Source organism: Oncorhynchus gorbuscha, linkage group LG08 (assembly GCF_021184085.1).
Source record: "Oncorhynchus gorbuscha isolate QuinsamMale2020 ecotype Even-year linkage group LG08, OgorEven_v1.0, whole genome shotgun sequence".
NCBI lineage: Eukaryota > Metazoa > Chordata > Actinopteri > Salmoniformes > Salmonidae > Oncorhynchus > Oncorhynchus gorbuscha.
The window spans coordinates 67,420,850-67,444,036 of NC_060180.1; the positions used below are offsets into that span (position 1 = coordinate 67,420,850).

General features: G+C 45.2%; 1 protein-coding gene across 1 annotated transcript; it reads right to left on the reverse strand.

The window, feature by feature from the left end:
* Positions 1-972: 972 nt before the first annotated feature.
* Positions 973-21,861, reverse strand: LOC124042082 (lactosylceramide 1,3-N-acetyl-beta-D-glucosaminyltransferase A-like). The gene is made up of 2 exons (XM_046360406.1): positions 21,694-21,861; positions 973-3,876 (listed from the first exon to the last, which is right to left on the reverse strand). The coding sequence occupies exon 2, from the start codon at positions 3,543-3,545 to the stop codon at positions 2,394-2,396; it is 1,152 nt and encodes a 383-aa protein (XP_046216362.1). The 5' UTR covers positions 3,546-3,876; positions 21,694-21,861; the 3' UTR covers positions 973-2,393.
* Positions 21,862-23,187: the final 1,326 nt, after the last annotated feature.

Consider the following 23,187-nt stretch of genomic DNA (forward strand, 5'->3'; position numbering starts at 1 on the left):
TCAAACCCCCCGAGCTGACAAGGTACAAATCTGTCGTTCTGCCCCTGAACAGGCAGTTAACCCACTGGACTCTGGGCAGAGAACGCTACCTGTCCCAATGCATAGTGCCAACTGTAAAGTTTAGTGGAGCAGGAATAATGATCTGGGGCTGTTTTTCATGGTTTAGGCTCCTTAGTTCCAATGAAGGGAAATCTTAACACTACAGCATACAATGACATTATAGATCAGTGGTCACCAACCTTTTGAGTCAAGATCACTTTTGCAGTCAAAAAGCAAGCTGAGATCTACTGCTCAGATTCTCATTCCTACAAACAGTTGTGTAGGAATGAGGTTTTGGCAGTAGGCTGAATATATTATCACAGCATATTGACTATATGATGGCCTGCCAATATTGTTAATCAGACCATATTATATTTCAAAACTTGAGCTTTGATAACAAAATAGATCAGTTGGTTTACCATTGTGGAGCATGAATTGAAATAATTTGCTTTCAATGACTCCTGGCCGTCATTGAAAATAAGAATATGTTCTTAACTGACTTGCCTGGTTAAATAAAGGTTGTGTGCTGCTCAGCCACGGAAACCCATTTCATGAAGCTCTGTTCTTGTGTTCATGTTGCTTCTAGAGGTAATTTAGAACTCGGTAGTGAGTGTTGCAACCGAGGACAGATTATTTTTACGCGTTTCAGCACTCTACGGTCACGTTCTGTGAGCTTTTATGGCTTACAATTTGGGCTGAGCCGTTGTTGCTTCTAGACGTTCCCACTTCACAACAACGGCACATACAGTTGAACGCTCTAGCAGGATAGAAATTTGACGAACTGACGGTGCCACGTTGAAAGTCACTGAGCTCTCGGTAATGCCAATCTACTGCCTATGTTTGTCTATGGAGATTGCATGGCTGTGTGCTCGATTTTATACACCTTTCAGCAATGGGTGTGGTGGAAATAGCCGAATCCACTAATTTGAAGGGGTGTCCACATACTTTTGTATATAGACACTGGCAATGAGGCATTTGTTTGCTTAATATTCTCATCTTGCCCTCAACAGTTCACAGCTATAATGATTACAATTATTTAATTTACAGGCTTATGTTTCATTATATTAAATATTTCTACAGACGTACATCCTGGAAGAACATCCACTGGCTTGTAATCAAGAGTGAACTCATGTCAACAGCCATCATGCAGAATGTCCACAGGAACATAACCCAGAGCTTTGTGGTGAGGCTTGTGTGTCACTCATCTAACCCACTCCCCCACCCGCTGCTCAACATACAGTTGCCATGGTGAAGAGAGAGAACCCATGAAAGGGGTTGGATATGATCTGTGGTTCAACAACCTTTCTCTGAGATGAATTTGTTTCACAGTTAGTCTATATCACCTCATTGTTTGTTTCTCATTTGCTTTGCGACAGGTTGAAAAGGCTTCCTATATGCTTTGGTTAGGGTTTCCAAATGTAATACAAAGAAATTGCTTGAAACAAGCTGTATATTTCCCACCTGCATCCTCCTTTAATTTACAGAACAATTCATTCATGTTCATTTCAATGTTCATTAATGATAAGAGATCAGCTGATATGCATAATACTTTAAATCTCTGTGGAATTTTCCACCTCGTAACAGACACTTTTGGCACTCGCACATGATAACCCATCCCTGTCATGTAGTCTGGGTATGCCAACCACGGGCACAGTATGTCACTAGTCACCACTAATAACTCAAACATATGCTACACATTAATGTACTGCTTCACCTAAGACAGTTGCCAACTTATGGCTGCAGAGTTTTGAAGACTTCTTTGACCCCCAAAATCCATTTGAAATGCTTGCTGTCAGTTTCAAATGCATCCTTGACATTGGGTACGTTTTGAAATAAAAATAAATAGATGGTATCTTCATTTTAACTTTAGCAAACGTTACTGTGAAACGACAGAAAATGAGCCAATTGTGTCCATCCACAGTTAGTTTTAAACCACAGCAGCATAACCAACAGAATAACAGAATGTTCGGCCATTCTCTCAATTAGTTTAATGGAAGGAGATGTGGGTGCGGAAATTCACTTAGAATCCTATTTGTCTTCCTTATCTCTGGATAGCATCTCCTTATTCATCACATTCAGTCTCTGCTCTTCAATACATCGTAAAGATATCAAGAATTGGACCACTGCTGGCCATATAGCTAGACGGTCACTATAAAGCCATATAGATAGGTCACTGTAAAACCCAAATTTACAGCAATAGATTTGACTCATGAGTATCTTCCTCCATCAACACAAAAAACAGGCCTTCCCTCCTTCATCCTTTTCAAATGACGGGAGACCGATGAAAGAAAAATTTGGTACGAAATGATCCCTCGCTCTATTTTGGACCAAACACAGTACATAGGTTTACTGTACTACAACAAGGCTGCCTTGCAGGGGTAGCTGTTTAAGAAATAAGGTCTGCAGAGAAGGGTGAGTTTCACAGCTGTGCAATACAACCTCCCAAAGAGTCCTGATGTGACCCGTTTGACCTCCGGATTCGTGGCGGCTTTCCAGAGTTCGTATATGTCGGCCACGTGGCCGTGCGACGTCATCATCTTGTCGTAGATGCACAGGTGGTAGGGCGCCTTGCCCTCACCTGAGAAGTACACATGCTCCTGCGGCAACACGCCCATGGCGTTGGCGCAGATGCCCATGAAGACATCGTCGATGTACAGCGAGGCGTTGAGGGTCAACGAAGCCTGGTAGATTTTGTTCGCCACGTCTCTAGAGACAACGTAACCCGCCCCTGCCGTGTAGTCCGGGTATGCCAACCACGGGTACATCTCGTATGGGACGTAGTACTTGCTTTCCTTCTGGCGGATGGGTGGCGCGCCTCTGTGCACGCGACCGATCCAGAAGTCTGTAACGCCCTTCCTGTCTATGTCCTGAAGGTAGCGCACCAGGTTGGGTATGTGCACGAAAATGTCATCATCAGACGTCATGAGGAAGCGGGCGTGCGGGCAGTAGGCGTGCGCCCACCGAAACTGTAGCAGAAGCTTGAGGGTTAGGTTGTGGAACGAGTCCACAAAGTCCTGCTGGACCAAGTCGCCATTCAAGCGGTCTTCACGGACAAGGTTGTCCTGGGTGTCCCCTCGGCTCCTCTGAGTATGGGCAGCTTCCTGCTGCTTGGGGAGGCCCAGCACAAAAACCACCTTCACCGTCACCCCCAGGGTCTGGTGGATGTAGGTCTCGTTGCCCCACGTCGACCGTATGGCTCGCCGTCTCTCAATGTTCTCTGGGGAGGACTTGACTAGCAGCAGCAGTAAAACATTCTTCTCTCCTGAGCACTTATACGGGTGGTTGAGCAGGTAGCGGTGGTTGCTGAACATGTGGGCCTCCTGCCGCGGGATGGTGAAGCTCTTGTTGATGAAGGTGTAACGGTTGACCAGGTAGCGGTAGGAGTAGGCCTTGACGTGGCTCACCACGCTGCCATCCCAGCACACCATCACCACCGACAGCACCAGGCACGTGGTCATTAGCTGCAAGCACTGGCACTTGCGGATTCGCCGAAGATTCACAAACATACCGGAAAATTGGTTCTGGAAAATTCCGGGGTTCTTCCTCTGTCAAGTCTGAGCGGTGGCGGCGGCGGTGATGCGTGTCAGAGTGTGTGAAAGAGTGGCTGCACAGGCAGTTGTCCCAGTGACTGTGCATAGCAGGGTGTGTGTTCCATCCTAGATTTCCCACATGGAGCAGGAGGCATGGGTGTGTCAGGGAAAATCACATGAGGAGCCTCCCGGAAACCATCGCCTCTGTCCGGCAAGTCACTCACACTCCTGTTGTTACTGACTCACACACAGCCGTCCTCATAGTTGCTCAGACTCATCCAGCGTCCCCAGGGTGCCAAGCATTGCTCTGAAATGGAACAGAGAGTACACATTTTACTCTAATGGCCCAATGTGGTGAGAGTTAAGTGTAATAAAATCCTCCTTAGAGAAAAACAGACAAACCGATCAATCAACTAGTCTAAAACGGAATTTTACAATTTGGGTGTGATAGAGTTCTTAAACATCTGGTAACTGTTTACGTTAGACTGCTCTTCGACCTGTGTAGTTACTCTGTAATTCCTCTAACTAGAAATCGCTCTGCCATTTCCTAGTTGATAAAATTCTAATAGTTTGCCTAATTTCAGTTGATGTGACAAAACAAGCAGTCATTGTGAAGACTCATTGCACCATCTAAACCACTGTGTACCATTGTCCATTTAATTAGATCTGCTTTCATATTGTTGAGTAATGAGACACATTTCTATTTGTTTGTCACTTATTTAGCATCCTAAGTATTTTATATATTTTTTTGTGGTCCACTGAAGGATTGCTGTAGATCATGAATGTTTTGTTTTTCCTATTGCCATTATTTTAGGGTTTTCCAAGTGAATTTTATATCCTGAGATTTGAGTATTCTGAAACTATATTTACCAAGAGTGGCATTGAGTTTTCAATATGGTCAGGTATATCAGGAGATAGTTATTATATACATTGCATATATAGAGCATGTGGGCTGAGCAAACATTTAACAGAACACACATCTAGCAATTATTTGTACTTTGACGCACTTTTAAACTCCAAATCCTCTCCTAATGTACCGAAAATCTCTGGATTATGTTATTGTACATACATTGGAGGAAGACTGTCAGTTAAATGTGCGTTTTTAAATGTACTCTGATTTCAGAGCACTCTCGTCTGACTGTGTCAGTGTGCAGAATAACTGATGAATTTACGAATGCTCAACACCCGTTGAATACGGCCAGTGCCGGTAAACATCAGCAAAACAAAGCGCACTTAAATTGTTGCCAGCAGCACAGTTAGTCACCAACCCTCTGGATAACATGAAAGCAGCCTAACCAGCGCTGATAGGGTAAAATGGTCGGTGAGGTTCTCACATTCGTGTCTGGAAGTGGCTAGCCAACGTTAGCCAGTTAGCTTGACTGCTGATGTGAGGTCAGAACGCTCGGATCAGCCCAAAGCCCAGAGCGCACTGGCACTCCAGATTGAATTTACAGACACACGCTGAGTATTGTGGTCAGGTAGCCTAGCGGTTGAGAGTGTTGGAGCAGAAACTAAAAGGTTGCTGGTTCGAATCCCTGGCACGACTAGGTGAAAAATCTGTCAATGTGCCCTTGAGCAAGACGCTTAACCCTAATTGCTCCTGTAAATTACTAAAACATAAATTAAAATATAGTGGCTGGTGGGGTTCTACTTGGGGAGAGTGGGTCCACCGAGAGACTGAAGTGAGATGAGTCGAGGCCCCACACACACCTCAGAGAAGCTGCCCTTCCAGTCACCCCAATCCCTCTACACCTGTTTTAAATCTATAGGCTTAATATTTAAACTAAATCAGTTTCATATCATAAAAACAAGTACTTCTGTTGTGTGCTTCTCCTCTGATTTCCTAGTGTGGCTTTGTGTGACATTAGCTGAAAAGTCCAAAATGTGGCCGGTGAATGGTAAAAGCCAGCGCAGCAAACGTGGTGCTGGGGGTTCTGCCATAATAGAGGGGTTTATGGCGACGATCCATCGGAACTCCTGAGAGCTGCGGAAAGCGTTCGGCACACAATGGAGGGCATCAGGATAGCTCTGGGAGCACAATGACAGTGAGAGAGCGGGGATGAGAATAGGTTGTTTCCGCCCGTTTGGCCTGGGTATAAACCAAGGGGGATCATGGATGGGCCTGGGACTCCCAGCACATCACCACACTGCTGCCCCCCCCCCCCCCCCTAGAGCTTTTATCATTAGCTACCCACTACCTAATAGGGTCACTTGCTCAGAATCTCATATCTATCTCTGTCTCCTCTCTCCATGTCTCCCTCTCTCCATCCTTATCTCTTCCTGTGACTCCCTCTTTGCCTGAGTAAGATGAGGTATTGCTGTCTTGTCTAAACCACAGCTTCCCCCAGCCACATACGTGTTTATTGAGAATTTTGACTGTCTGTGTGTTACAGTAAAGTCCACGCCTGCATGAATCTGTGTTTACTAATTAAGTGTCATTTTCTCATAAAGGACAATGGTTCAAGAAACAATCGTCTGCAAATTGTCTGATTCAAGTAGATCTGGAGTTAACTGTAAAGGAGCATTCAGTGACACTACTCCACACACCACCGCTTACCACAACAGAATTAGAGACATGCTAAAATAGATGGCTCTGGATATCAGTATTGTCTTACTTTGATGTATTCATTTCTGCTTCATGTACGTGTGTGTGTGTACTGGTGTCTGACATAAGACACTGATTATAAACTGGGTGGTTTGAGCCCTGAATGCTGATTGGCTGACAGCCATGGTATATCAGACCGCATACCATGGGTATGATAAAACATTTATTTTTAATTTTTAAACATTTAATTTTTAATATAATTATGTTGGTAACCAGTTCAGAATAGCAATAAGGCACCTCGGGGTTTATAGTTTATGGCCAATATACCACGGCTAATGGATGTTTTTAGGCACGACGCAACAGCCGTGTTATTTTGGCCATATACCACACCCCCTCGAGCCTTATTGCTTAATTATACTTCCCAGGCACTTAGGTACTCCATTGTAAATACAAGGCTTTAATGTCTTTCCTGCCGATGGTGTCATGGCCACGATACCATGTCCATCGAACAAAGACAAAGGTGTGTCTCGCCTCTCAAGTCTCATCATTGACATCTGCCAGTAAAACTGCCTATTTGTTCTGCAAGTTTTCTTGTTGACTGTTGAAAGTCAAATATGCTTTACCTCACAGGTGTGTTTGGTTTGTAATATGTGTCTGGCTTTCTTATGGCGGTTTTGGAGCAGTGGCTTCTTCCTTGCTGAGCGGCCTTTCAGGGTATGTCGATATAGGACTCGTTATACTTTGGATATACAGTGCCTTGCGAAAGTATTCGGCCCCCTTGAACTTTGCGACCTTTTGCCACATTTCAGGCTTCAAACATAAAGATATAAAACTGTATTTTTTTGTGAAGAATCAACAACAAGTGGGACACAATCATGAAGTGGAACGACATTTATTGGATATTTCAAACTTTTTTAACAAATCAAAAACTGAAAAATTGGGCGTGCAAAATTATTCAGCCCCTTTACTTTCAGCCAGTGAGGATCTCTTGATCCAATGTTGACCTAAATGACAATGATGATAAATACAATCCACCTGTGTGTAAACTCTCCAGATAGTTCAGAGGTCCATTAAAAGAGGATCATCATGAAGAACCAATGTTGACCTAAATGACTAATGATGATAAATACAAACATCCCAAAGAGCACTGTGTAATATTGAAATAATCAAGTCTCCAAGACCTATAAATGCACCTGCACTGATGATATATGCAGCCAAGAGGCCCATGATCACTCTGGATGAACTGCAGAGATCTACAGCTGAGGTGGGAGACTCTGTCCATTTCTTAGGACAACAATCAGTCGTATATTGCACAAATCTGGCCTTTATGGAAGAGTGGCAAGAAGAAAGCCATTTCTTAAAGATATCCATAAAGAGTGTTGTTTAAAGTTTGCCACAAGCCACCTGGGAGACACACCAAACATGTGGAAGAAGGTGCTCTGGTCAGATGAAACCAAAATTGAACTTTTTGGCAACAATGCAAAATGTTATGTTTGGTGTAAAAGCAACACAACTCATCACCCTGAACACACCATCCCCACTGTCAAACATGGTGGTGGCAGCATCATGGTTTGGACCTGCTTTTCTTCAGCAGGGACACGGAAGATGGTTAAAATTGATGGGAAGATCGATGGAGCCAAATACAGGACCATTCTGGAAGAAAACCTGATGGAGTCTGCAAAAGACCTGAGATTGGGATGGGGATTTGTCTTCCAACAAGACAATGATCCAAAACATAAAGCAAAATCTATAATGGAATGGTTCAAAAATAAACATATCCAGGTGTTAGAATGGCCAAGTCAAAGTCCAGACCTGAATCCAATCGAGAATCTGTGGAAAGAACTGAAAACTGCTGTTCACAAATGCTCTCCATCCAACCTCACTGAGCTCGAGCTGTTTTGCAAGGAGGAATGGGAAAAAATGTCAGTATCTCGATTTGCAAAACTGATAGGGACATACCCCAAGCGACTTACAGCTGTAATTGCAGCAAAAGGTGGCGCTACAAAGTATTAAGGGGCTGAATAATTTTGCACGCCCAATTTTTTCAGTTTTTGATTTGTTAAAAAAGTTTGAAATATCCAATAAATGTCATTCCACTTCATGATTGTGTCCCACTTGTTGTTGATTCTTCACAAAAAAATACAGTTTTATATCTTTATGTTTGAAGCCTGAAATGTGGCAAAAGGTCGCAAAGTTCAAGGGGGCCGAATACTTTTGCAAGGCACTGTAGATACTTTTGTACCTGTTTCCTCCAGCATCTTCACAAGGTCCTTTGCTGTTGTTCTGTGATTGATTTGCACTTTTCGCACCAAAGTACATTCATCTCTAGGAGACAGAATGCGTCTCCTTCCTGAGCGGTATGACGGCTGCATGGTCCCATGGTGTTTATACTTGCGTACTATTGTTTGTACAGATGAACGTGATACCTTCAGGCGTTTGGAAATTGCTCTCAAGGAAGAACCAGACTTTTGGAGGTATACAATTTTTTTTTCTGAGGTCTTGGCTCATTTCTTTTGATTTTCTCATGATGTCAAGCAAAGAGGCACTGAATTTGAAGGTAGGTCTTGAAATACATCCAAAGGTACACCGCCAGTTGACTCAAATGATGTCAATTGGCCTATCAGAAGCTTCTGAAGCCATGACATAATGTTTTGGGAATTTTCCAGTCAACTTAGTGTATGTAAACTTCTGACCCACTGGAATTGTAATACAGTGCGTTTATAAGTGAAATAATCTGTCTGTAAACAATTGTTGGAAAAATTACTTGTCATGCACAAAGTAGATGTCCTAACGGACTTGCCAAAACTATAGTTTGTTTGCAAGAAATTTGTGAAGTGGTTGAAAAATGAGTTTTAATGACTCCAACCATTGTTCTTCCTCTGTCAATCATGGTTACCTGCAAGGAAACACGTGCCGTCATCATTGCTTTGCACAAAAAGGGCTTCACAGTCAAGGATATTGTTGCCAGTAAGATTGCACCTAAATCAACCATTTATCGGATCATCAAGAACTTCAAGAGAACGGTTCAATTGTTGTGAAGAAGGCTTCAGGGCGCCCAAGAAAGTCCAAGCGCCAGGACCGTCTCCTAAAGTTGATTCAGCTGCGGGATCAGGGCACCACCAGTACAGAGCTTGCTCAGGAATGGCAGCAGGCAGGTGAGAGTACATCTGCACGCACAGTGAGGCGAAGACTTTTGGAGGATGGCCTGGTGTCAAGAAGGGCAGCAAAGAAGCCACTTCTCTCCAGGAAAAACATAAGGGACAGACTGATATTCTCCAAACGGTACAGGGATTGGACTGCTGAGGACTCGGGTAAAGTCATTTTCTCTGATGAATCCCCTTTCCGATTGTTTGGGGCATCCGGAAAAAAAGCTTGTCCGGAGAAGTCGAGGTGAGCGCTACCATCAGTCCTGTGTCATGCCAACAGTAAAGCATGCTGAGACTATTCATGCGTGGGGTTTTTCTCAGCCAAGGGAGTGGGCTCACTCACAATTTTCCCTAGGACCCAGCCATGAATAAAGAATGGTATCAACACATCCCCGAGAGCAACATCTCCCAACCACCCATGAACAGTTTGGTTACAAACAATGCCTTTTACAGCATGATGGAGCACCTTGCCATAAGGCAAAAGTGATAACTAAGTGGCTTGGGGAACAAAACATCGATATGTTGGGTCCATGGCCAGGAAACTCCCCAGACTTTAATCCCATTGAGAACTTGTGGTCAATCCTCAAGAGGCGGGTGGACAAACAAAATCCCACAAATTCTAACAAACTCCAAGCATAGATTATCAGTCAGTGTGGCCCAGAAGTTAATTGACAGCATGTCAGGGGGGATTGCAGATGTCTTGAAAAAGAAGGGTCAACACTGCAAATATTGATTCTTTGCATCAACTTAATGTAATTGTCAATAAAAGCCTTTGACACTTATGAAATGCTTGTAATTATACTTCAGTATTCCATAGTAAGATCTGACAAAAATATCTAAAGACACTGACGCAGCAAACTTTGTGGAAATTAATATTTGTGTCATTCTCAATTTTTGGCCATGACTGTACAGTCGACACCTCCATCTGCAACTGGATCCTGGACTTCCTAACGGGCCGCCCCCAGGTGGTAAGGGTAGGTAACAACACATCTGCCATGCTGATCCTCAACACAGGGGCCCCTCAGGAGTGCGTGCTCAGTCCCCTCCTGTACTCCCTGTTCGCTCTTGACTGCACAGCCAGGCACGACTCCAACACCATCATTAAGTTTGCTGATGACACAACAGTGGTAGGCTTGATCACCGACAACGACGAGACAGCCTATAGGGAGGAGGTCAGAGACCTGTGGTGCCCCTCCCTGCCCCTCCCTCAACGTGATCAAAACAAAGGAGATGATTGTGGACTACAGGAAAAAGACGACCGAGCATGCCCCCATTCTCATCAACGGGGCTGCAGGTTGAGAGCTTCAAGTTCTGTGGTGTCAACATCACCAACAAACTAACATGGTCAAAGCACAACAAGACAGTCGTGAAGAGAGCACAACAAAACCTATTCCCCCTCAGGAGACTGAAAAGATTTGGCATGGGTCCTCAGATCCTTAAAAGGATCAGCTGCACCATCGAGAGCACCCTGACTGGTAGCATCACTGCCTGGTATGGCAACTGCCTGGTATGGCAACTGCTCGGCCTCCGACCGCAAGTCACTACAGAAGGTAGTGCGAAAGGCCCAGTACATCACTGGGTCCAAGGTTCCTGCCATCCAGGACCTCTATACCACGTGGTGTCAGAGGAAGACCCTAAAAATTGTCAGACTCCAGCCACCCTAGACATAGACTGTTCTCTCTGCTAACTCATGGCAACGGTACCGGAGCGCCAGGTCTAGGTCCAAGAGGCTACTAAACCGCTTCTACCCCCAAGCCATAAGAAGCCTGAACATCTAATCAAATGGCTAGCCAAACTTTTTGCATTCCCCCAACCCCCCATTTTACACTGCTGCTACTCTCTGTTATCAACTCTACCTACATGTACATATTACCTCAACTAACCGGTGCCCTCACACATTGACTCTGTACAGGTAGCCCCCTGTATATAGTCTCCACATTGACTCTGTACAGGTAGCCCCCTGTATATAGTCTCCACATTGACTCTGTACAGGTAGCCCCCTGTATATAGCCTCCACATTGACTCTGTACAGGTAGCCCCCTGTATATAGTCTCCACATTGACTGTACAGGTAGCCCCCTGTATATAGTCTCCACATTGACTCTGTACAGGTAGCCCCCTGTATATAGTCTCCACATTGACTCTGTACAGGTAGCCCCCTGTATATAGCCTCCACATTGACTCTGTACAGGTAGCCCCCTGTATATAGCCTCCACATTGACTCTGTACAGGTAGCCCCCTGTATATAGCCTCCACATTGACTCTGTACAGGTAGCCCCCTGTATATAGTCTCCACATTGACTCTGTACAGGTAGCCCCCTGTATATAGTCTCCACATTGACTCTGTACAGGTAGCCCCCTGTATATAGTCTCCACATTGACTCTGTACAGGTAGCCCCCTGTATATAGTCTCCACATTGACTGTACAGGTAGCCCCCTGTATATAGTCTCCACATTGACTCTGTACAGGTAGCCCCCTGTATATAGTCTCCACATTGACTCTGTACAGGTAGCCCCCTGTATAGTCTCCACATTGACTCTGTACAGGTAGCCCCCTGTATATAGTCTCCACATTGACTCTGTACAGGTAGCCCCCTGTATATAGTCTCCACATTGACTCTGTACAGGTAGCCCCCTGTATATAGTCTCCACATTGACTGTACAGGTAGCCCCCTGTATATAGTCTCCACATTGACTCTGTACAGGTAGCCCCCTGTATATAGTCTCCACATTGACTCTGTACAGGTAGCCCCCTGTATATAGCCTCCACATTGACTCTGTACAGGTAGCCCCCTGTATATAGCCTCCACATTGACTCTGTACAGGTAGCCCCCTGTATATAGCCTCCACATTGACTCTGTACAGGTAGCCCCCTGTATATAGTCTCCACATTGACTCTGTACAGGTAGCCCCCTGTATATAGTCTCCACATTGACTCTGTACAGGTAGCCCCCTGTATATAGTCTCCACATTGACTCTGTACAGGTAGCCCCCTGTATATAGTCTCCACATTGACTCTGTACAGGTAGCCCCCTGTATATAGTCTCCACATTGACTCTGTACAGGTAGCCCCCTGTATATAGTCTCCACATTGACTCTGTACAGGTAGCCCTGTCACGTAGAGTAGGCCAGAAGGCTAAACTGGATAACCTAACCTCTATCAAAATAAAAAGATGGCGGAACCGCAAAAGTTCTTCTGTGCAAAGGTGTTTATTTACAAGTGATTCCGGAACAAAAAAACAACAGTACTGCCATCAACGTCTACCTTATGGGACAGCTTAAAAACAATGCTGCCCCATCCACAGCTCAATCCAAAACAAAAACCTCCCCATGACTGAAAGAGAGGCTCCTTTTGTAGGGCTAGCCCCTCCCCTCAGAACAATTAACCCTAATTAATTAATCAATTAACAATACAAACCTACCTTTTCCATGAACTAAACATACTAAAGGATATACATTGCAACACGGTTTTAAACAATATCACAACATAACATTTACAACATTACCTCACTACTGACAATATCTTTCAATATGCCCATATGCATTACTGAGCCATTTGGGACAGGCACTATAAAGCCAACCCAATTCCCTTAGCTCGGGTCCTTTTCCAGCATACCCGGAAGCTACAGAGATGGAGAGAGAGGAACAGAACAAACAAACAATGCGCTCATCCACAACATTGATAAGTATAATAATTATTGTATCTCTCAAATATGAACACTGACAGGTGTGAAATGCATGCACCAAGACAGAAGTTAATTTGTGTGTCGACCCACATTGTTAACTTATCTTATAATGGCGCAGGGAGGAGTGAAGAATATGTGTGTGCGTTAAAGAACCAAATGCTGCCCGCGGCCAGTGACGGACTTCTACGTCACATTACCTTCCTCCTCTCCTGAAGCGACCATGTACGGGAGCCTTGATAGGTAGTCCGCAGTAACGTTCTCTTTTCCTGCCTTGTGACGGACACAGAACCTGAAGGGCTGGAGCTCCAGATACCACCTGGTCACACGAGAATTCCGGTCCTTCATGGTCTGGATCCAGGTCAGTGCTCTGTGGTCCGTGTGCAGGTCAAATTCCCTCCCAAGAAGGTAGTAACGGAGGCTATCTAGGGCCCACTTTATAGCCAGGCACTCCTTTTCGATTGTAGAATACCTGGTTTCCCTGGGCAACAGCTTCCGACTCAGGTACAGCACAGGAAGCTCTTCTCTTGGCTCCCCTTGGGCCAGTACAGCTCCACTTCCTACAGCCGAAGCGTCCACCTGCACGAAAATCTCTTCTGAAAATCAGGGTCTGGAGAACAGGGAATGAGCACAGTCGGTTTTTCAGTGTCATGAAGGCTTCCTCACACTCCTCAGTCCACTTCACAGGGTTGCTGGCCCCCTTCGAAGTGAGGTTGGTCAGAGGGACAGCGATGGTCGAAAACTGTGGAATGAATCTCCGGTACCACCCTGCCAGACCTAGGAAGGACTTCACCTGTTTCTTGGTTCTGGGTTGAGGGCTATTCCTGATGGACTCCACTTTCTCCACCTGAGGCCGAACTTCACCCTTACCCAGCTGGTAACCCAGGTACTTTGTCTCCTGTTTCGCCCACTCACACTTCAGGAGGTTAAGCGTGAGGCCTGCTTCATGAATCTTCCCCAGGACTCTGCTAAGATGCTGTATGTGCTCCTCCCAGGAGTGGCTGTAGATCACCACGTCGTCCAAGTAAGCAGCACAGTAATCGTCACAGTCCTGGAGGACCTTGTCCATCAGCCTCTGGAAAGTCGCGGGGGCCCCATGAAGGCCAAACGGCATGACCTTGAACTGGAACAGGCCCATTGGCGTCCGGAATGCAGTGTAGGCCTTGGATTGTTCATCCAGGGGCACCTGCCAGTACCCTTTGCAGAGATCCAATGTGGTGATGGAATGAGCTCTACCTATTCTCTCCAGTAAGTCGTCAATGCGGGGCATGGGATAGGCATCGAACTGGGAGATGGCATTCACCTTACGGAAGTCCATGCAGACGCGCAAAGAGCCATCCTTCTTTGGGACAATGACAATAGGGCTGCTCCATTCACTTGAAGATGGCTCGACAACATTCATCTCTATCATGGTGTGGACCTCTTCCTTGAGGGCTACCACCAGCCTCTCAGGCACACGGTAAGGATGCTGGCGGACAGGGTTCTGGCCAGGTTTCAAACGAATGACGTGTTCTAGGACTTTGGTTCTTCCTGGTCTCTGACTGAAGAGGGCCGGATACTTGCCAAACAGCTGCTTCAGCTCATCTTGCTTGTCTTCTTCCAGGTGAGCCAGTATGACTTCTGCTCGTTCTTTCCATGCCTCTGTGACCCCATCCGACTCATCCTCTTCTACTCTGCGGACCAGAAAGGACTTTCCTTTGGAGAGTTCCTCTCTCTCTCCCAGGCCTTGAGAAGGTTCACATGGTAGATTTGCTTTTTCTTACCCTTGTCCGGGTGCAGCACCTCGTAGGTCACTGGGCCCATCTTCCTCCCGATTAGGTACGGTCCTTGCCATTGCGCAAGGAGCTTGCTGGTAGACGAGGGAAGGAGGAGCAGGACTTTCTGTCCTGGCTCAAACTTTCTGTGGTGAGCGTGCTGGTCATAGCCTCTCTTCTGGGCCTTCTGGGCTTGCTGAAGGTTTGCTCTAGCTTCCTCTCGGTACCGTTCCAACCTGTCTCGCATCTGGAGGACATACTGGACAATCCCCTGTCCTGAGGTAGCTACTGGGGAACCTTCCCAGCACTTCTTCAGCAGGTCCAGTGGTCCTTGCACTGGCCATCCATAGAGGAGTTCGAATGGCGAGAAACCTGTCGATGCCTGAGGCACCTCCCTGTAAGCAAAAAGCAGAAAGGGTAACCACTTATCCCAGTCTCTACCAGTGTCAGCCACAAACTTCCTCAGCATGTTCTTGAGCGTTTGATTGAATCTCTCTACAAGCCCATCCGTTTGGGGATGGTAGGGAGTAGTCCTCAAGCCTTTAATGCCCAGCTGTTGGTGGAGTTGAACCATCAGTCGCGAGGTGAAGTTTGTCCCTTGGTCCGTCAGGATTTCATCTGGGATTCCTACACGAGAGAAGAGCTGAACAAGAGCACTGATTATTTTTGGAGTGGTTATGGAACGGAGTGGGAAGGCTTCTGGGAACCGGGTGGCATAGTCACAGATCACCAATATATACTTGTAACCTGCACTACTCTTCTCCAAGGGTCCAACAATGTCCATTGCAATTCTCTTGAATGGGGTAGAGATAACAGGCAGTGAACATAGAGGAGCCCTTTCAGACCTACGGACAGCACTGGTTTTCTGGCACGTGGGGCATGATTTGCAGTATTTTTGTACATCAGTATACATGGAGGGCCAAAAGAAACGGGAGCCTAGCCTAAGATAGGTCTTATGTTGCCCTAGATGGCCTGCCCATGGAACTGTATGTGCAAGGTTGAGAACAAGTGGTCTACAGGTAGATGGCACCACCAACTTCCTGCTATCTGCCTCTGACCCAAGGTAGAGTATGTGGTTGTCTACTGTGTAAATCCCCCCACATGAAGATTGACTGTCCCCAGCTAAGGCCTTGTCAAACAAACATTTCAAGGTTGCGTCAGACTTCTGCAGTGTAGCAAAATTTTGTGGAACATCCCATTGCACCTCTAACCCAGACACATCAGCAACAGGTACAGGGGTTCCCACATACTTCTCAAGACGCCGCTGGCGGCGTGACTTTCTGGGCCCTTTGGTTCCCCCCTCGCACAGACTATCACACAAGTCAGGCAGAGGTTGTAAACCAGCTTTGGCCTGGGCACGAGTGACAACTGAACATGCCATCTGAACATCAGACTGGCAAACTGACTGCTCATATAGCTGACCCCCACACTTCCCAACAGATCAGAGAGTACTGGCACATCCCTCCCCAAAATCATCTCAAAAGGTAGCTTCTCCATTACCCCAACTTTGAGGAGGTATTTCTGACCCTGAATCTCAACTGTGAGCTCAGCTGTGGGCTGCTGTGACTGGTCACCATGGACACATTGGATCAGTGTCTGATGACCATAATCAATGTCATTAACAGGTACATTACCTTTTCTGATCAATGACAGGGAACTGCCGGTGTCAATCATTGCAGTAAGACTTTTACCATTCACTTTTACAGGTACCAAGCATGACCCTTCCCGAGTCTGTCTATTCTGAACACCATCCCCCTCTCTGGGTACATAACAGTAACCCGAGAGCTTGGATTTACGTAGCGGACACATTGAAGCTTTGTGCCCCTGCTGCCGGCAGTAAAAACAGGTCAGAACCCTCCCATCAGAGCGAACTGCATGATCCCTTACCTCCCTCCCAGACACATAACCCCGAGTTACCTCCACCATCTCTGGCGTTTCTGATGTCCCTTGTGTCTCTGAGACTCCTTGGAGCGGGTGCTGCAGGTTGTGGTGGGCCCCCTTTACGTGCATTAAGATACTGCAGTGCAAGCTTGGCCGCCATAAGCCCGTCCTTGGGCTCGTGCTCTCGGACCCAGGTTCGAATGCCGTGTGGTAGAACTTGTAGAAGTTGCTCGAGGATGATGACCTCCCCGATTTCGTCCTGTGTCTTCTTCCCCGGTCGAACCCATCGTCGGTAGAGACCCTTGAGGCGGTGGTACGTCTCTGTCGGCGACTCACCCGATGGCGTTGATGCAGCTCTGAAGCGTTGACGGTAGGTTTCCGGTGAGATGTCAAACTTCACCAGCAGCGCTTCCTTCAAGCCCTTGTAGACATTGGACAGCCCCTCATCCATTGCTGTGTAAGCCTCTAAGGCCTTGCCCGTGAGCAATGGGACAAGCCTGCAGGCCCACTCTACCTCAGGCCACTGCCACGTCTTAGCCATGCGCTCAAACCTCAGCAGGTAGTTTTCAATGTCCTCCCCCTGCTGGTATGAGGGCATCTCTGGCTCCTTCCTCAGGAATGCTGGAAGATGGACGTTAACACTGCTGGACTGGTCTCCTGGTGCTGGCCTCATTACTGCTTGGGGTGCCTGCTGTGGAGTTGAAGTCCCTGCTGCATCGAGCCTTTGTCGTCCTGGTGTTGGAAGACCCAATCTTGGGCTCTCACTGACGAGTTCCGCCTGGTGGGGAGCTGTGAGGATAGATTGGCGTAGGCCACGTAACTCCTCTCAAGGCAGGTGAAAAGTTGCTGAAAAAGGGTTACCATGGTTGGGTGTGGTTCTGGTCCCCCAACTGCTCCTTCAGTCAGCAGCTCACCCAGTTCTGGTTGTCTTTGGCCCCGCGGTCGGGCTCCTAGTTTCTCATACTTGACCTCTTCTTCACCAAACGATTCCATGGTATTCCACCCCGGTTCAACTTCAGGTACCTTTTCTGACAGTTGATGCTGTTGCTGAGAACGCAATCCTGTACGCATTCCTTTACCTCTCTTGTTGGAATTCACCGATTTGCGGTACGCCATCCCACCACTGCCACCATATGTCACGTAGAGTAGGCCAGAAGGCTAAACTGGATAACCTAACCTCTATCAAAATAAAAAGATGGCGGAACCGCAAAAGTTCTTCTGTGCAAAGGTGTTTATTTACAAGTGATTCCGGAACAAAAAAACAACAGTACTGCCATCAACGTCTACCTTATGGGACAGCTTAAAAACAATGCTGCCCCATCCACAGCTCAATCCAAAACAAAAACCTCCCCATGACTGAAAGAGAGGCTCCTTTTGTAGGGCTAGCCCCTCCCCTCAAAACAATTAACCCTAATTAATTAATCAATTAACAATACAAACCTACCTTTTCCATGAACTAAACATACTAAAGGATATACATTGCAACACGGTTTTAAACAATATCACAACATAACATTTACAACATTACCTCACTACTGACAATATCTTTCAATATGCCCATATGCATTACTGAGCCATTTGGGACAGGCACTATAAAGCCAACCCAATTCCCTTAGCTCGGGTCCTTTTCCAGCATACCCGGAAGCTACAGAGATGGAGAGAGAGGAACAGAACAAACAAACAATGCGCTCATCCACAACATTGATAAGTATAATAATTATTGTATCTCTCAAATATGAACACTGACAGGTGTGAAATGCATGCACCAAGACAGAAGTTAATTTGTGTGTCGACCCACATTGTTAACTTATCTTATAATGGTGCAGGGAGGAGTGAAGAATATGTGTGTGCGTTAAAGAACCAAATGCTGCCCGCGGCCAGTGACGGACTTCTACGTCACAAGCCCCCTGTATATAGTCTCCACATTGACTCTGTACAGGTAGCCCCCTGTATATAGTCTCCACATTGACTCTGTACAGGTAGGCCCCTGTATATAGTCTCCACATTGACTCTGTACAGGTAGCCCCCTGTATATAGTCTCCACATTGACTCTGTACAGGTAGCCCCCTGTATATAGTCTCCACATTGACTCTGTACAGGTAGCCCCCTGTATATAGTCTTGCTATTGTTATTCCACTGCTGCTCTTTAATTACTTGTTACTTTTATTTCTTATTCTTATCTGTATGTTTTAAACTACATTGTTGGTTAGGCTCATAAGTAAGCATTTCACCGTAAGGCCTACCTGTTCTATTCAGCGCATGTGTCTAATAAAATTGGATTTGATGGTCAGATTTGCCAAATGGTGGGAGAGCTTTGTATGCGTCTCTGTGTGTGGAGTAAAGGTGGTCTAGAGTTTTTTTTTTCCTCCCTCTGGTTGCACATTTAACATGCTGGTAGAAATTAGGTCAAATGGATTTCAGTTTCCCTGCATTAATGTCTCCGGCCACTAAGAGCGCTGCCTCTGGTTGAGCGGTTTCCTGTTTGCTTATGGACGTATACAGCTCATTGAGGTGCATATACGTATACAGCTTACAGCTCATTGAGGTGCGTTTTTTTTCTTTCATCATCATTGAAATGCAAGAGAAAGGCTATACTTTCAGATAGGAGTCTAGGTGTAATTTATATTTTGGCCACCAGATGGCAGCAGTGTGTGTGCAAAGTTTCCAGCTGATCCAGTGAAGAATTACATTACTGCACAAAATGTTGTATCAAGTCTGCCAGGAGTTTGCCCAAATTTGCCGAATTGATCAATTGATACATTTTCAAGTACATAACTATAGAGAACATACAAAATGCTATGGTAATAGAACATTTACGTTTACACACCCCCAGGAATGTCATTAATTATAGATCATTAGCTTATACACTAACTTTCACACAACTAGGTGGCCGGGCGTGGTGGGTGTGGAGCCAGAGACAGCAGTGGGGTCAAACTGTAGATCCCAGTGCCTACATTTGGACATAAACATGTATTTATCTAACAAAACTATGCTACATTTTATCTCTGAGACCTTCAGGATGACGAATCAGAGCAAGATTACTGAATGTAAGTACATTATTTACCTTCCAGGGTGAATGTATCAAAGTAGTTGCCGTGATAAGAGGTTAAACAAATCAAAATCTATTTTAGATTCTTCATAGTTGCCAACCTTTGCCTTGTTGACAGCTTTGCATTCTCTCAACCAGCTTCACCTGGAATGCTGAGCACATGTTAGCCGCTTTTCCTTCACTCTGCGGTCCAACTCATCCCAAACCATCTCAATTGGGGTGAGGTCGGGTGATTTGTAGAAGCACTCATGTGATGCAGCACTCTATCACTCTCCTTGTTGGTCAAATAGCCCTTATACAGCCTGGAGTTGTGATGGGTCATTGTCCTGTTGGAAAACAAATGATAGTCCCACTAAGCGCAAACCAGATGGGATTGTGTATCGCTGCAGAATGCTGTGGTAGCCATGCTGGTTAAAATCTCAGATGGTGTCACCAGCAAAGCATCACACCACCACCTCCATGCTTCACGGCTGGAACCACACATGCGGAGAACATCCGTTCACCTACTCTGCGTCTCACAAAGACAGGGCAGTTGGACCAAAAATCTCAAATTTGGACTCCTCAGACCAAAGGACAGATTTCCACTGGTCTAATGTCCATTGCTGGTGTTTCTTGGCCCAATGAAGTCTCTTCTTATTATTGGTGTTCTTTAGTAGTGGTTTCTTTGCAGCAATTCGACCATGAAGGCCTGATTCACGCAGTCTCCTCTGAACAGTTGATGCTGAGATGTGTCCGTAACTTGAACTCTGTGAAGCATTTATTTGGGCTGCAATAACTCTTAATGAACTTATCCTCTGCAGCAGAGTTAAATCTGTCTTCCTTTGCTGTGGCTGTCCTCATGAGAGCCAGTTTCATCATAGCGCTTGATGGATTTTGCCACTGAATTGACTGACCTTCGTGTCTTAAAGTAATGATGGACTGTCGTTTTCTCTTTGCTTATTTGAGCTATTCTTGCCATAATATGGACTTGGTCTTTTACCTAGTAGGGCTATCTTCTGTATACCTCCCCTACCTTGTCACACCACAACTGATTGGCTCAAACGCATTAAAAAGGAAAGAAATTCTCCAAATGAACTTTGAACAAGGCACACCTGTTAATTGAAATGCATTCTAGTTGACTACCTCATGAAGCTGGTTGAGAGAATGTCAAGAGCCTGTCATCAAGGCAAAGGGTGGCTACGTTGGAGAATCTCAAATATAAAATATATTTTGATGTTTCACACTTTTTAGTTCGTACATGATTCCATATGTTATTTCATAGTTTTGATGTCTTTGCTATTCTTCAATGTAGAAAATAGTACAAATAAAGAACCTGAATGAGTAGGTGTCCAAACTTTTGACTGGTACTCTATATTTAAAAAAAAATGTATTCACAAATGTAGTGCACTGGGCCTTCACTAGTCCTGTATTAGCAGTCTGATATAGCCCTCGTTAGGGCAGAGAGACCTGTATCTTGTCAGTATATCCATAATATTTGCTCCAGCTAAACTTAGAGGACAATAGGCCTAACTACTTTCAAAAAGCATGTTTAAAAAAATATATATAAATATTTTATTGTCACCAGGTCGGTGCAGTGTAATTTGTTGTTCCGATGACAAATAAGCAAATGGCGGTATTAGACTGAAAGATTATAAGGTAATTTGGTCAAATTTATGAGCCTCTCCATGCTTATTAGTTGTTTATTCAACATATTTGCTGCTACTGCACTCACTCCCGTTTTAATCCATTTCCCTTCCTGTTTTACTGGTTTAGATCAACCAGAAACGTTCCTTGGCCAAATATTCTAAGATTTTCATAAAAATGGCAAATATGTGGAGGCAAAAATAGTTGGGTAGGTGCAGCGGACAGCAGCGGTCCGGAGTGCATGGAGTTTGGCTCTGCCACTTCTCACAATGGTGCTCCTTTAGTAGTTAGATCAAAGCTGAATCAATGTCTTGGAAGATCATATCATTAGTATTCTACATAAAATAACAAAACATCTTCCCGCCGCTATGGTCACAAGTCGTATAAATAGATCTCAAACTGGAAAGAATCACTGCCGAGCACGCGCCACAACACAGCACTTACCGCTGTTATGCATAATATCCCAATGTCAACCGAATCCTGTTGAGTTCTCCCCTCCTGTAAAGATTCTCTCCTTGTATAGCTCTGGAAATGTTTCTGTCTACTCTCCCTGGAGTGGAGTCACACACACACACACACACTCCTCTTTCTAGAAGCAGCAGCGGCAGCAGCTGCCAGTTCAACTGAGTGTGTCAGCATCACTCTGTCAAGAGCGTGTGAATACGGCTCTCTGCTCACTCCCCGCCCTCACACACTGTGGGGGTGTGTAGACAGGGAGGTAGGAAGCCATTTGAGGGAGTGAAAGACTCTTGAAGTGCTTGCTTCCACCTCAATATTTTCAACCAGAGGTTTTCCCCTGACGATATCAAATCAATAAACATGTCCCTAGATCATCTATAGTACCTATCTTTTTATTAAGAACACATTCTTATTTACAATGGCGGCCTACCGGGGAACAGTGGCCTAACTGCCTTGTTCAGTGGCAGAACGACATATATTTTTTTCACCTTGCCAGGTCCGGGATTTGATCCAGCAACCTTCCGGTTAGGCTACCTGAGAAAGTCATCTATCATATAGTAAAAGTAAAGACAAAGGAAATTATCTGTCATGCATCTATTATTATATAAGGATGAGTCCTGTCTTTCAATCTGAAACCATTATACTCATATAGTACAAAGAGAGTAGAGACAAAGGAAATGATCTATCACGCATCTAGTATTAGCTAGCTATTAACAGAGGGAGGAGACACACTGTCAAGGCCTCTTCCTATTCTCTCTCTCACCACAAAATGAAGTGTTTTTCCTGATGTACTACTCCAGTGCTGTTCTGGGCGAGTGTCATGTTCTGGGCTGCTGGGTCTTTTTGTTAACCAGCTAAATGTAACTACATGGAATCTACGTAATCCCCAAAAGTAATTATTTATCAGGGGAGGGCCATAAACAATAACTAGCAATGATGCATACTCAAAGGTTAAAATTTCAGCTTTCTGGTAAACATAGTTATAAATTGCTGCTGTGTAGTCACGTTTGATGACACATGTTCAAGTATCTATCTGTCATGCATCTATTATTCTTCCTGTTCTCTCTCTCTCTCTCTCTCACCAAAATGAATGTTCAGTGTTCTACTAGTCTAGTCCTGTCCTGGGCTAGTGTCATGTTCTGGGCGGCTGGGTCTTTTGTTAACCAGTTAAATGTAATCTTCATTTATCATGAGAGGGCCATAAACAATAACTAGTAATGCTGCATAGGCCTACTCAAACAAAGGCTAAAATCTCACCTTTCTCTTAAACATAGTTTATACATTGTTAAGGTATAGGTACGTTTGAGGACACAAGCTCAAGTACACAGTACAAATAGAAAATATTTTATACGATGTATTTCCTATTCAACAAAACTGTGTATGAATAAGGCTTGCAATTAGGTTATATGCTTTCTAAATATAGCATGATCAGATTATAAAACAGGACTAAGTATACGATTTCAACTTCCTTATAACTGT